General features: G+C 40.0%; 1 protein-coding gene and 1 pseudogene across 1 annotated transcript; both read left to right on the top strand.

Annotated features, from left to right (window-relative positions):
• The first annotated feature begins 479 nt into the window (after nt 1–479).
• LOC115700223 (uncharacterized) lies at nt 480–1,530 on the top strand (annotated as a pseudogene).
• Nucleotides 1,531–7,832: 6,302 nt separating this feature from the next.
• Nucleotides 7,833–8,378, top strand: LOC115710415 (uncharacterized protein At4g04775-like). Its single transcript, XM_061107744.1, has 2 exons — nt 7,833–8,006; nt 8,100–8,378. The coding sequence occupies exons 1-2, from the start codon at nt 7,833–7,835 to the stop codon at nt 8,376–8,378; spliced, it is 453 nt and encodes a 150-aa protein (XP_060963727.1).
• The last annotated feature ends 7,681 nt before the right edge of the window (nt 8,379–16,059 follow it).

Genomic DNA, 16,059 nt, shown 5'->3' with positions numbered 1-16,059 from the left:
TATGAATATATATATATATATATCTATTCTATATAAAGTGTGCCTATATAACTGAAATTCTTGGTTTATGAGAAATTCATGGGTGACTTTTTATTTTTATTTAATAAAATAATAAAATAATAATAAAACAAATTCCATTAATATTTGAATTGATATTTGAACTGATATTAAATATTCGAGAATCACAACCCATGTTTGTTGTCCATTGATACACCTAATCAATACCTTATAAATTCGGCCTCATATAATATCCACCATTACAGTCTCTCTCTCTCTCTCTCTCTCTCTCTCTCTCTCTCTCTCTCTCTCTCTCTCTCTCTCTATTTTGGCGTTTTATTGACCAACGAATGCAAAAATATTGAAGGTAATTAATTATTTAAATATTCAATTTTAAAGTTAAAGATGCTTTCATTTTAGTATTTACAGAAAAAAAAAAAAAGAAATTGTGATCATCTGATTGAATTTTTCGTGAAGACTATATGGTTGAGAAGCTTGGCATAGACTAGAGCAAAATTGGTCAATTGGGTAACCTTCTTTACAAGAACTATGGCACCACAATGACTGGTTTAAGGTTACGCTTTCAAATTTATCCTTTAGGTTTAATCATAATTTATAATTGTTTAATTTTCAATTATTTATTTTTTGGGGAACATGGATTAAAAAATTCTTTAGTTTTACCCTTTGTAGGCAATTGACTATGACTTTGACTATGATGAATATCACAGGTAACAAAATTATTTTATTCAATTTATTTTCTTCTTCTTTCTTTCATCTTTGTTCAATGATTACATATTTACCTTACTTTAACAATTATTTTGTCATATATAATAGTTTTCTTCATAGAAAACTACCCTATGACAACCTTAAACCTGACCCCATTTTAAGGCACCTTTTGCTGACCATGCCTTATAACAAAATTGTAATTCTTTAAATTGTAAACAAACAAAATTGTTTTTTTTTTCTCGTTAAAATGTCTTCTCATGAGTTTTTATTTTCTTTTTTATTTTAGATATTCACAAACCCAGACAAAGTCCATGCAGCTAAAGCACTGAAGAGGCTTGGATTAGAGGACTGTTTTGAAGGAATTATATGCTTTGAGACCTTGAATCCAACTCATAAGAACACAATTTCTGATGATGAAGATGATATTGAGTTTGTGAGATTAGACAACTAATAACACTACTAATAATGATGATCATGATGTTAATCACAATTGGAGCAATTTTGGAACACATTAATCGATTGCTTCAGATACCAAGTTCAAAGCTACTCTTCGGGGGTGAACCTTTAGATAATCATTCTATTCCCCAAATATATAGTGATATTAAATCAACATTACACTGTCTTCTTTGCCGAATCAAAAGAAGATTAAAACTCAACCATTAAGAGTATTAACTTTTAATTTGCAACATCGTTATTTTTATTAATTAATGGAATATACGTAAAAATAATTTCAAACAATAACTAAAAGTATTTTTTTCAATTATCTATTGTATTATTTTAAATAAAGTAAAAAGACCTAACATAAAACTAAATATACGTGCATTGCACGTAACTTTTTTCTAGTATATATATGTATATATATATATATTTTTAAAAGAAACGTACAAGAAGAAAATTACACCACCGATAATATATTATATGTAAGAATATGAAAAAGAGATAAAGAGAACTCTCACTCACCACCTTAAGTGTAGATTAGTGAGGATCACCATGACTTGAATAAGGCATAAACTAGCATAAGTTATTTTTTTGCTTGGTTCACATATTTATTTCATGATCATATGTTTGATATATAAATTCTATTAAATCCTTATCATATCGTTATTTATAATTATAGAGTTGTCTACACAGTAAAACTAATTATGACTATGGTATAAACTATTTTAGTCTCGTGAATTTACACTAACAGAATAATCAACGATGTGGTTTACTCTTATACTTGTATAAGTAGAATATCTTTTTCAAGGTATTAATAAAGTAATCTTGTATCAGATGTATTGGTTATACATTAGACTGAAATGATGTTGACAGTGGAAATAATATCATATACTTACCATATTATCTTTTCTAAGTCAATGTCACTTAGCTGATCTTCGATAAGTGATCTCAATTTTGAGATGGTTAGGTTTTAGCCTAATTATGCTATTTGTGTTCTTTGACTTGTTCGTTACCCGCTTACCCGTAGGACTAGCCCATACTTACATCTTAGGAGCATGGTTGTGTAATTAAGTGGCAGAGCTAATTATAAATATAGAATCTATATCTTCTATAGACTCTTAAAAGCGAAACGATAGTTTCTTTAGAGTTTGACTAAATGAGTTTAAATAGTGGAGTACTCATTTTAGTAATTATATAAGTTTACTTGATTATTATTTACAAGTAGCTAAGTGTTTTAAAAATAAAATATATTAAAGCACTACAAGAAAATTACCCTATCTCAGAGGTTAAGAACTCTCGTAATAGACCTATCTCAACAGTTATCAACCGGCGAGACAGGATCATGACCAATCACGGCAGTTAGAAAACGTCGAGATAGGGTAAGCAATCTCGATATTTTACCATGAACCACCGAAATAGGTGTGGCATCTCCTCATGGGTTTGGGCAATCTTCACACTCGGAAACACCGAGATAGGTAGCAATCTTGGCAGTTACAACATGAACTGCCAATATAGGTATCAATCTCGACACTTTAAAACTGCCGAGATAGGTCGACTATGGGCAAAAAAATAATTTTAATATTTTCTTTAAAATTTTCCCTTCGTCCATTGATTGTATTGATTATATGCATGCACTACTACTATAAAATTTTAAAAGAAAAACAACAGCAGCAAAATTTTATATTTCAAACAGTATATAATAAATAAATAAACATACAATGCATTGTTCAATTCAGTACAAAAGAAATAGGAGAACAAATAGGCTATGAAGAATATATTTAAAAAAGCTCAAAGACGGTATGTAAAGAAAAATTAAGTTCATATATATAAAAATACAGTAGTCAAATCAATTACAACTGGTTCGGTCCTCGCTTGGATTTTTTCAAATAATTTATTTTGAGAGTTGTAATTTAAACTGATAGCTCTATTATTTGTTAATTTCTCTACTTACATTATTAGATTATATCAACAAAAATTTAATAGAAACATTTACATAATTTTCAACTGAGTTATCATTTACATTATTAGAAATTTCTCCATGATCATATAAGAACTTATGAAAGGCCTTAAGGGAAATTTCATTACTGTGAATCCATTGTCTGAAAAATACGTTCGAGATGCCCAACCTGCATTATAAATATATAAAGCAAATGTAACTAGAATAAGAAGAAGGGAAGAATCATTATAGATAAATCACAACTCTCTATTTTATTATAATCTAACAATATCTGACTATCAACTTCAGACCTGCCATTGATTAGACATTTATTTTGATCCTAAATATTGTAGTAAGGAACAACAAGTCAATACTGCCCAATATTCCAATCACACAATGTGCCTTAGAAATATAAAGTTCAAAGAAGGGAGAACCTTATTCGCCTAAACTATTTTTTCAAAAACTTATATGGCTAGGCAAGGTTCTCAACTTTTTCTTTCATGGAACTATTTGCTCACCTTTTCCAACACCTTCAACCAAAAGTTCAACATATTCTAAGGCTGGCTCACAAATATTATCATGAAACATTACATGCCCATATCTTGCAGCAGCATAACCCATATCTCTTGCGAGCTCAGTATGTATCCACTAAAAAAAATCACATTAAAGAAAAATTTCATACATCATTGCTCATGGAAAAGTAGAAAAAGGTAAAAGACAAAATGGTGTCTAATCTATCACTCTCAACTAACAACGAAATAAATATGCTTATATGCTCTTATAAATCGAAATATATTTCAAGAGTCAAGATCAAAGTAATACTTCAATCATGCCATCCTGATATATATTATGAGACCATAACAATAATTTGAATGTTTTGATGTGTTAGGGAGCCAACAAATTAGTGTTATGGGATTTGAACCCATGACCTTGGACATTATGTCATCTATCTCAACCAACTAAGCTATGAATATTTGTTGCTTATAATACACTTAAATTTTACTTAAATAAAAGCCTAATAATTTTTTTATTTTTTTATTTTGAGCCCCTGGAAAGTGTGGGCCCTAGGCACGGGCCTAGCCCGCCTATGCCTAGGGCCGGCCCTGAACAAACCCCATAACTTTGACCCTCATTTTATAAACCAATCTCTCACTCTAAACCTAATTTCTTTCTCAGCCACAAATCGCCATTCATTAGCAATTTTGAAACCCTAAATTCATACATAGTATGAACAAAGAAGAAGATTTCATGATTCTATTCAACCAAAACATACTGTAACAAACCATAAAAATAAAAATGAAAAATAATCATCAAAGGGAAGATTAAGTACACTCTATTTTGAACACAACAATCAAATCAAGAACAAAGTATAGTAGAGAACATATGTATAAAACTACATGTGAACCATTCCAATCCCAATTTTTGTAGTCTTAATTTAATGCAAATAAATAAAAATTAAAAACAAACCTGAGTTTATGGAAAGATGCAGACGGAGCCGGAGCTGTTCTTGTGTCTCGCCGGGAGAGGAGGCAGAGCGAGATGGGCTAGTCAGGGTTTGGGGTGTTTTTGGGATTTTGGGATGCAACTGTCTGTTTGAGATTTTGAGCTTGGACGACTGAGAACGGCAAGCGTCAGGCCTGGCCATGGCTGCTCGACGGAGAAGAGAGATCGCGGCTGGGAAGGGGTCTCGGGGTTGGGTTTCTGGTGCGGATGGGTTTGTGTGGGGAGGTCCTATCCGACCTGGTGTGGCTGGAGTAGCTCCGTCCGACGTGGAGCTGGGCTGCTCGAAACAGAAGACAGAGAAAGAAAGGAATGGAAGGAAGAAGGGAAAATTAATAGGGAAATTTCATTAATTGACCCTAATAAAATACATCATATCAAAATTTATACCCTTCACTAATTTATACAAAACAATTCCACTATTACTCATTTCTACCCAAAATACCCCTCAAATTTAATTTTCTTATTCTCTCTCTCTTTCCGTCTTTCCCTCTCTTTCCCTCTCTCTCTCTCTGTCGTTCCCTCTCTCTCTCTCTGTCGTTCCCTCTTCGACTTCGCCTCTGCCCCACGACGATGACCCAACGACCACCCGTGCCCGTCAAAACCACCACGAACTACCACCAACCACCACGAACTGTCGCCATCACCACTACCCGTGGTCGTCGACACCGAACAGAGGCCATCGCCACCACCACGAGCAGGACCCGTCGCCACCACCACGAATTGCATTCAAAGGTAAGGTTTTTTTTTGAAAAAAAATATATTTTTCATAGTTTTGGATGCCAATTATTGCATGTTGTTGAGATTAGTGGATTTTTTTTATAGATTTTGTGCTCTTTAGGTTGTAGATGTTGGTGTTTCAATGGTATTTGTGATTGTTACAGGGTTATCGATGACATGTCGATAGAATATCGATAGGATGTCGATAGAATTGGTGTTTGTTTACATTGCATTGCAATTATTGTATGTCGTTAGGATGTCGATAGAATATCGATATGATGTCGATAGAATTTGTGTCTTTTTGCATTGTATTGCTGTTATTGTATGTCGATAGAATATCGTGTGTATGTCGATAGGATGTCGATTGAGGGTTTAGCTTATTTTTTGCCCTTAATTGTCAACAGCTTGTCGACAGTATGTCGATGTGTTGTCGACAAGATTAGGATGTTGCTTTTAAGTGTATTATCGAGTGCATATCGTCAGGATGTCGATATTATGTCGACATGTTGTGAAATTGTTGTCCTCTTGAAATTGTCGATATGTTGTCGACATGTTTTAATTTATATTGGTTGTTTGATGATGTCGACATCATGTCGATATTATGTCGACGATTTGTTAATTTTTTGGCAGTAATATTGATTTGTTATTTATTTTTTCAGATGGCTCCTAGACTCATAATTCTAAAAGTTGCCAAAACGGCTTTCCTTCGTCGTGTTATTCAAGTTGTACTCCTCAAACCGAGACTTGATTTTCGCAAAAGTTTCAGTGCCTCTATAAGTCACGCGGCCAGTAAAAATGCTCCGATGCTGGAATTATGAGTTTGGGAGCCATCTGAAAAACTAAAAACTAAAAAAATGTTAATGTCAAAAAATTTAAAAAAATGGTCGACAAAATATCGACATCCTGTCAATATTCTGTCGACATTATCAAACAGTAAGCAAGAACATAATTTGTTCGACAGCATATCGACATACCATCGATATGCTGTCGACATTCCAATAAAATCAACCCAACACAACATCACACAATATTATCGACATTGTGTCGACATGGAGTCGATATATCACATAGAAATTAACAGCATAAAGTGTCGATAACATATCGACATACAATCGACATGCTGTCGACAACAAATTAAAACAATGAATTTACATTGTGTCGATAACGTATCGACGTACAATCGACATATGGTCGACAAAATGAATTTAAACACTAAATCCAGTTCAAAAAAATTTCACTCAACATTTGTCGACATTCTATCGACACACTATCGACATCCTATCGATACACTTTAACACACAGAAATTTCTAAAGGTCATTTTGTCGATATCCTATCGATATCTCATCGATAACATTGTTTTAACATTATTTTTTGGTCGTGGATCGTCGTGGATCAATGTGGAACTGTGTGGGTCGTCGTGGGTGGTTCGGTCGCGTCGTGGGGGTGATTCGTCGTCCTCGGTTGGTCTATGGGTTTAGTCGTCGTCGTGGGGTCGCGTCTGTGGGTGGGTCGTCGTCGTCGACGTCTGGGTTTAGTCGTGGGGGTGGGTCGGTTGAGATATTGGTGTGGTGTGGGGGGTGGGTCGGTTGACAGAGAGGAAGAAGAGAGAATGACGAAGAAAGAGAGTGAGAAGAGTAAGAGTTAAGGAGGGAAAATTAAAATAAAAGGGTATTTTGGGTAGTTTTGAAAAATAATGGAATTAATTTGTATAAATTAGTGAAAGGTATAAATTTTGAAATGGGGTATTTTATTAGGGTCAATTAATAAAATTTCCCAATTAATAACCTTATTTCAAAAACTACCAAATTAACATTCTTATAAAATTATTTTAATTTTTTAATTTTTTTATTAACTAATAAAGTAAAGAGTTATTTGCCGCATAATCTCTTAAAGTGGTCAGGTTTTGGCAACTAACCCCCTAATCTAAAATTTTGGTCCCAAACCCAAGTTCTGTTAGCATTTAGCTCTTTCCATCCATTTTTGGCTGTTAACTGCCATGGTGGAATATCCACGTGTACACCATGTACACGTGACACAATTTTATTGGTCTACGTAAATAAATATTTAAAAAATTAAAAAATTAAGGGATATTTGCGGCAAAAGTCCCCAAATAGTTCACGTTGATGCAGATTAATCCCCAAGCTCCAATAATAGCGGCAATAGTACCTAAGCTGGACTCTCGTGTTTGTCCGTTCATACCACAGCCGTTAGTATGACTAACGGTACACGTGTACGCATAGGATTTAATAGCTGTATTTTTATTTATTTCTTTTCAAAATTGAAAAAATAAAATGTTTTTCCAATTTAAAAAATTTAAATAATTTAATTTTTTTAACTAAATTACAAAATAAAATTAAAAACTGAGACCAAAAAACTGAAATAAGAAAATCCCATCACCCTGAATCCCAAATCCCTAATCGCGATTCTTTCTGGCGAGGTACCCAGAAATCGAAAGGAGGTCTGTGTAAATCGAGAGAGAGCTGAGCTTGAAAGATTCATTCGTGGAAGGTGAAAATGGACGGGGAGGGTTCTTATAGTAGTTCCACTCGTCGAAGGTCGAAAGGAGTGGTTAGTTCTGGTTATCAAAGGGATCCTCAAAATTGTTACTGTGGCATTCCCTGGATCGTTAGAACATCATGGACCGAAGCAAACCCAGGACGTTGTTTTAGGAAATGCAGGCTAGCATATGTAAGCCATTATTTTTTCCCTTTCAGTTTTGTTTTTGAATATTATTGTTTATGTTAAGTTATTCAAGGTGAAAAGTTTGAAATTTATCCACAGGAGGATGGTAGAGGGTGTAAGTTTTTTGAATGGGTGGATGTTGATTCTTGTATGAAGTGCAGAGAGTTAATACCAGGACTTCTGAGGAAGATAAGTAAGCTTGAAGATCAGTTGATGTTGTATGAGTCAAATGAAGATTTGAAAGAATTCAAGGACATTCCAAAAGGATGTAGCAATGTTCAGGAGTGTGATTGTGGTCATATATGGTTGTTGAAGAACTTGAAAACCATTCTCATTACTATTTGTGTTATTGGTTTTGTATTTTTTATGATTAACTAGAAGTGTTAATCACTAAGTTTGTAATGGCATTATCTTTGTTTTGTATCAAACAGTTTGTAATGACATTTGTTATAGTGAGATTTCTCTCACCTAGAAACTCGAGACCAGACTCCTCTTTAAAAGGACACGTGTATTCAGATTCCCAATGAAAGCTGAAATGTCCGTGAGAGACTTCTCGAAGTTTAGACCTCGCCCAGGATAAAACCAGCGAGATATTGCGGGTGCGACCTAATTCACACCGCATAACCATAATCCTCATCATGCAGGGTAGACCCAACTCGCATATGTCAGAACATGTGCGAGTGTCTCCCTCTATACCTCCGCGACGAGTATGGAGACCGATGCCCTATGAGGCAGTCTTGGTCCCAGCGACCCAACAGCCCTAACAGACCAATATAAGTTCGCATGTCCAGATGTTACCAGCTTCAACATGCGACGTCTACAACGGGCGATTACTTAAGGACGCAGACGTTCCAAACGTATGTGCGATCCTACGAGCTCAACAGACGGAACATGAACGGTCAACTCGCAGATGCGAAAGACGCATACGTTGATGAATTCAGTAACTGTCATACATTTATTAATGTTAACGTTGTTTGAGTTTAGTCATTGCAATTCAATGTGTAAATAATGGATTAACAATAAATGTGATCCTCATGTAACCGATTGGGCACCTGCTTTGTATATAAAGGGGTGATCCACCGTGAAAATGGACCTACGAATCCCTTGCTACAGTGGACTAAGCAGAACGAAATCTGACTGAACCACTATAATTCACCGTCTCATTTATTTTTCCAGCTTTGTTGTTTACTCTCGCATTCCTATTCGAGTACTCGCCATTCTAGGTTGAATACTCGCATTTGTCATCTCTCAAATAATTCTCTCTTTTACCAGTTAAATTGTACTTTTTGGTGTTGCGAAATATCAGTAACAACATTTGGCGCCGTCTGTGGGAATTCGACTGTAAGATTCTATTCACTTCAAAGAACATCACTCAACATGGCTGGAAATCACGCTAACGGAGCTAACAATGAATCCATCAACATTGGAACGATGAGCGTACCATTGCCTGGAACCGGAGTGCCACCTGTAGACGTCATCAACGGCGGGGTAGGGAGGAGCAACATCAGACCACTCAACCTATTTCCTGAAACAACTGGTCCTCAAGTCGGAGGCACGTCCACACCACCAGCAACCATGCACTTTCCCCCTGTCACCCCGGCGGTCGTGTCCGAAGGAGTGGTCCAGCTCACGACTGATCAATACGCCGCAATCCAGGATCAGCTGCGAGCACTACAAGCCGAGGTGGATGGACAGAGCCGAGCTCGACGCCCTCCTCGGGTCCCTGCCGTTCGTAACGAAAACCCTCAGGTAACGGTTTCTCGACGTCAAACTAACCATGCACGCAGGGAACGAAGAACTGATCCTGAAATCTTGGACTTGAATCACCCGACGTCAAGAGACCAATACGCAAGGTTGCCTAACCAGAGCGCACAAACCGACGAGGATCCTGAGCGCCGCAACCCTCGCAGTCGTCACCCTCGAGATAACGACGCAGAGTCAGCCTCTTCATCCTCGCATGACCGTACTCCAAGCAGGTATACGAGGTCTGGCTCTGTGCAAACACAGCAAGGAGGACGCTACCGTGTACACCGAGGTGATCTGCGTGATCATCTCAATGCAGTCTTTAGGGCGCGCTCCCGCGGCCCGCATAACACGGAGACGCTCCATGATCCCCATACGGGCGATCAGGGTGTCAACACAGTTAACAACCCGCCCATCGCGCCGATCGCGACCACTGGGATTAATATCCCTTCGAACCTTGCCGCAGTGGCTGCGAGCCCCACTGTTGTAGCAACTCCACCTCCTGCGACAGGAGGAATCGACCAAAGTATGCTTCTGCAAGCTTTGAAGATGCTCGAGCAGCAGCGTAAGCCCATATACAAGCTGCACGGCACCTCGCCTTTTACCGCAGAAGTGCGGCAGGCCCAACTTCCAAAGGGGTTCCGTTTATCCGAATCCCTCAAATATAAAGGTACTTCTAACCCGTTAGACTACCTAGAAAAGTTTAACACCATAATGGAAGTGGACCAGGTGCCGCAACTCGCGAAGTGTCGCATTCTCGCGGCCACACTCGAGGAGAATGCCCATGATTGGTTCACCCAATTACCAGAGGCATCGATATCGACATGGGAGAACTTCGTCGATCTATTTCTCACACATTTCCAGGCCACGATGACGTATAGGCCACCCTATACGACTTTGGCGAACATCAAGCAAGAACCTGGTGAGTCTTTGCAGAATTATTTCAAGCGTTTTAACGCTGAAGTAACAAAAGTTGAGAAGGCCCCCGAGTCTTCGCTTGTTTGCATGTTAATAACAGGTGTCTTGCCAAGAACCGACTTTTGGAAAGAGCTACAGGCCCGAAGGCCAGAATCCTTGGTAGAATTCTTCGCCATGGCCGAACCTCATAAGAGAATCGAGAACTCCTTGGCGGAATTGGAGAAGGGCAAGAACAAGCGGCGATCACCCATACCGCGGTCGCGGTCCCGCAGTCCGCGAGGAAAGAATTCCAGGGGCCGAAGCCCCAGAAGACGCAGCCCACGCAAACCGCGGAGCCCGAAGTTGGCTAAGTCGCCTCCAAAAAAGGAGTCCTCGCCCAAAAGAAAAGGAGGACCTCGCTTCGTCAATTATACCGAACTTGCCGTACCTCGAGACCACATCTATGCGGTTGAGGAAAGGAACGGCGTCTTCAAGAAGCCGCCCCCCATCAGGGGAAATCGCGACCGAAGAGACCCCAAAAAGTTCTGTAAGTACCACAAGGATATCGGCCACACTACCCTTGAGTGTTGGGTCTTGCAGGACGAAATTGAAGAATTGATCAGAAGGGGAAAATTCGACAAGTATAAAAGGAGCGAGGAAAGTCACCCCCGAGCGGATGACAAAGGAGAAAACCAGAATGCGAGTGGCTCCAGAACACCTCGCAATATCCTGACTATAATCGGAGGACCACACATCGCAGGCGACTCTCGCAAATCACAAGAACGATATGCCAGAGAAGCCAAAGAGAAGCCGCTTACCAATGTGAACAATCTTGGTGAACGGCCAGAGAAGCTCTTCAAGAGAGAATGCGAGGACATTGTCTTTATGGAGAGCGATGCGAGATGGGTCCACCACCCGCATTCTGACGCACTTGTGATAGTCGCCAATATAGGTGGAGATAACGTCCATCGCATATTGGTCGACAATGGAAGTTCGGTGAATTTACTGAACTTCCAAGCCTTCAAGCAAATGGGGCTACAAGAAAAAGATTTGCGGCCAATGACATCGAGCATCTATGGTTTCACGGGAGATGTCATAGCTATCAAAGGGATGATCAAACTCCCAATCACTTTGGGAATCCCTTCAATAACTGCCAAGTCGATGGCCGACTTCGCAGTAATTGATCAATACTCAGCATATAACGCCGTAATTGGACGGCCAATTCTGAAGGAGATGAAGATCGTAACTTCGATCTATCATCTAACAATGAAGTTCCCTACTCCCTCTGGAGTAGGATCAGTGAGGGGAGTCCAATCTGACTCTCGAGAATGTTACAATGCAGCTGTCAAGCTCGCAGAAAAAAGGACAGTGAATGTTATCCACCTTTTGGACGCACCACCACCTCGCCAGGAGATCCTCAGGATCGAGGAGGTACCGCACATAGACAAACCGGACTTGGATCCGAGAATCCTTGATCACACCGCCGCAGCCCAAGCCGCGGAAGATACAATCGAGGTACCTATAGATCCTGTAGATAATAACAAGGTTTTAAAAATTGGTTCTAGATTAAACATACAGTTGCGAGAACAATTAACAACTTTTCTGAAACAAAATCTTGATATCTTTGCCTGGAAACATTCAGATATGGTCGGGATATCTCCACAGGTCATGTGTCATCGCTTGAACATTGACCCCGAAGTGCGAGGTGTCCGACAAAAGCGCCGCAAAATGGACCCCGCGAGGTACCAAGCGCTGAAAGAAGAAGTTGACCGCCTCCTTGCCTGCGGCTTTATACGGGAGTCATTTTACCCCGACTGGTTAGCCAATCCGGTACTCGTGCCAAAGCCCAATGGCTCATGGCGTACATGCGTTGACTTTACAGATTTGAACAAAGCCTGTCCCAAAGACAGCTTTCCTCTTCCTAGCATCGACCAGCTTGTCGATGCCACTGCAGGCCACGCACTTTTAAGCTTCATGGATGCATACTCGGGATACAATCAAATCCCGATGTACGAACCAGACCAGGAACATACCTCGTTCATTACTGATCGAGGATTATACTGTTACAAGGTCATGCCTTTTGGTTTAATAAACGCAGGTGCGACTTACCAAAGGCTAGTGAATATGATGTTCGCAGATCTGATTGGAAAGACAATGGAGGTATATGTTGACGATATGCTCGTAAAGTCGCAACATGCGGAGGATCATATCACGCACTTGCAGGCCATGTTCGACATATTGCGACGATATAAGATGCGTCTAAACCCCTTAAAATGCGTCTTTGGGGTGGGTTCCGGAAAATTCCTCGGTTTTATGGTAAATCAGCGAGGAATAGAAGCCAATCCTGCGAAGATTAGAGCGTTGGTAGAAATGCCGTCTCCGACTAAGCCAAAGGAGGTTCAGAGCCTCACAGGCAAAGTCGCGGCCTTAAACCGCTTCATATCCAGATCCTCTGACAAGTGTAAAGAGTTTTTTCAGATCCTGAAGGGTAACAAGAGGTTTCAATGGGATGAGAAATGCGAGCAGGCTTTTCAAGCGTTAAAAACGCATCTGGGGCAACCTCCAATTCTATCAAAACCGTTGCCCGGAGAGGTCTTGTCTATTTATTTAGCAGTCTCCGAGTATGCGATCAGTTCAGTACTTGTTCGCGAGGACCAAGGACGTCAGCACCCGGTGTACTACGTCAGTAAGCGATTATTGGACGCCGAGACGCGTTACCCTCAGATGGAGAAACTAGCTTTTGCCTTGATAATATCCTCAAGAAAATTGCGACCTTATTTCCAGGCTCACAGCATTGAAGTTTTGACAAACTTCCCCTTAAGACAGGTTTTGGCAAAGCCAGAGGCATCGGGGAGATTATTAAAGTGGGCTATGGAGTTGAGTCAGTTCGACATCAAGTATAAACCAAGAACCGCGATCAAGGGGCAAGCCCTAGCAGATTTTATACTTGAGTTCCCGAGCACAGAGGTAGCGGTTGTAGAGGGTGGAAATGACATCGCCATGATAGACAAAGAGGTATGGACATTGTATGTCGATGGGGCCTCAAATAATGAAGGTTCTGGCAGTGGGATATTGTTAATCAGTCCCAATAATTTCAAGGTACACGCTGCTCTACGTTTCGAATTCTCTGCATCTAACAATGAAGCCGAGTATGAGGCTTTAATCGCAGGTCTGAAATTGGCTCTCGAGATGAAAGTCGAATACCTACAAGCATTTAGCGACTCTCAAATCGTGGTATGTCAAGTAAGTGGAGAATACCTAGCGAGAGGCGGAAGATTGGTTAAATACTTAGCCATCGTTCGCGAAATCATGCAGAAGTTCAAACATGTAGTTGTGTCTCGAGTACCGCGTACTCAAAATGCCCATGCAGACGCCTTGGCCCGACTGGCCTCCACTAGAGAAGCCGAATTACTCGATGTAATTCCGGTAGACGTATTGTCTCATCCAACCATAGATCGAGAAACAATCATGGAGATCGATGACGTTCAGGAGATTACCTGGATGACTCCTATCCTCGCATACCTTGACAAGGGGCTCTTACCTAATGATAAAATAGAAGCAAGGAAATTGCGACAACGAGCAGCCCGCTATGTGATATATGACCAGAGCTTGTATCGCAGAAGTTTTAGTCAACCACTTCTCAAATGTATCAGTGGAGAAGATCGCGGTTACATACTGCGTGAAGTACACGAGGGAATTTGTGGCAATCATACTGGAGGTAATTCCCTTGCCTTAAAAATTATGCGGCAAGGGTATTACTGGCCAACATTGCGACAAGATGCCCTCGCATTTGCAAAAAGGTGTGATAGATGCCAGCGAATAGCCACTTACACACACCAGCCCCCGAGTAACCTCCATTTTATCACGAGTCCCTGGCCCTTTGCAATATGGGGAATTGATTTAATTGGCGAGTTACCCAAGGGAAAAGGCGGAGTCAAATATGCTGTAGTCGCGGTTGACTATTTCACAAAGTGGGCTGAAGCGAAAGCACTCGCGACCATCACAGCAACGAAGTTGCGCGAGTTCGTCTACACTTCCATCATCTGTCGCTTTGGCATTCCGCACAAGCTCATTTCAGATAATGGGAAACAGTTTGACTGTAAAGAGATGCGACAGCTATGCGATGATTTAGGAATTAAAAAAAGCCTTTTCTGCAGTCGCTTACCCGCAGAGCAATGGGCAGACTGAAGCAGTCAACAAAATAATTAAGCACACCATAAAGGGAAAATTAGAAGACCGCAAAGGGGCATGGCCAGATGAATTACCGCAAGTCCTATGGTCTTACAATACAACCCCTCGATCTACAACTGGCGAAACACCCTTCTCACTTTCTTATGGGTGCGAGGCCATGTTACCAGTAGAAGTTGGGGCAGGATCCTTGCGCAGAGATGCTTTCGATATCTCGCAGAACAGCGAGAATCAGTTGTTTTGCCTTGATCTTTTAGAAGAAAAGCGTGATAAAGCGCAACTACAAAACGCGGCTTATCAACAACGAACAGCAAGGTACTTTAACTCGAAAGTAAAGATAAAACCTCTGCGAGTAGGAGACTTGGTCCTTAGAAAAGTAATGCCAAATACCAAAGTCCCAGCTCACGGAGTCTTTGGAGACAATTGGGAAGGACCATACAAAATCGCAGATCAAATTGGTGATGCCACTTATCGACTCGCAACACTCGATGGAACCGCGATTCCACGAGCATGGAATAGCGAGAGCTTGAAATTTTATTATCAGTAATATTCGCGTTATTCAGTTATGATAATTCGAGTACTTATACTTAGATATTTTTTGTTCAAAATACTTCCTAAGTATAGGGGCATGTGTACCCGCATGTATTACTGATTGCTTGAATAAAATCACTTATTAAGTTTTTCGAGTAATTTAATTTACCGAGTTTTTCCTACTTTATTACACCAAGCTGTAATTAAAGTCGCATATATATATATAATTGCATTCACACCAAGCTGTGATCAAAGTTAAATATATATAAAATCGCAAGTACCCGTGTACTGCGTAAATATTAAAATGTAAGCTATCCCTGCGAGGATAGAAATTTGTCCAAAAAGTAAGATAAATTTCTTTAAGTACAGAAATGCGAGTACCCGTGTACCGCAGATAAAAAAAAAAGTAAGATAGAAAATAATCAAGCAACGGGAGTAGTCTCATCAGGAGCAGCCTCGTCTGCAATCTTGCTCACGACTTCATTCTCGACCTCTTCAGCCTGTACTCCCTCGATTTCATCCGGAAGGTTACCTTGAGTCTGGGTAGGAGACATCGCGCGAAAGGCTTCAGCCATTTCAGCAGCTTCAGCTCCAAGCAGCGAGAAGTCGAAGTCAGGGACCTTGGAAAGAGTAGTGTAAATGTAGTCAGACACAGCCTGATCGTACTGTTTCTTCCCACTCTCTTTCTCAGCCTCCAAGT

This window comes from Cannabis sativa, unplaced genomic scaffold (genome assembly GCF_029168945.1).
Source record: "Cannabis sativa cultivar Pink pepper isolate KNU-18-1 unplaced genomic scaffold, ASM2916894v1 Contig3, whole genome shotgun sequence".
In the NCBI taxonomy this organism is placed as follows: Eukaryota; Viridiplantae; Streptophyta; class Magnoliopsida; order Rosales; family Cannabaceae; genus Cannabis; species Cannabis sativa.
Note: the sequence above shows the minus strand (reverse complement) of the source record. Positions and strands in the feature narration are given on the sequence as shown.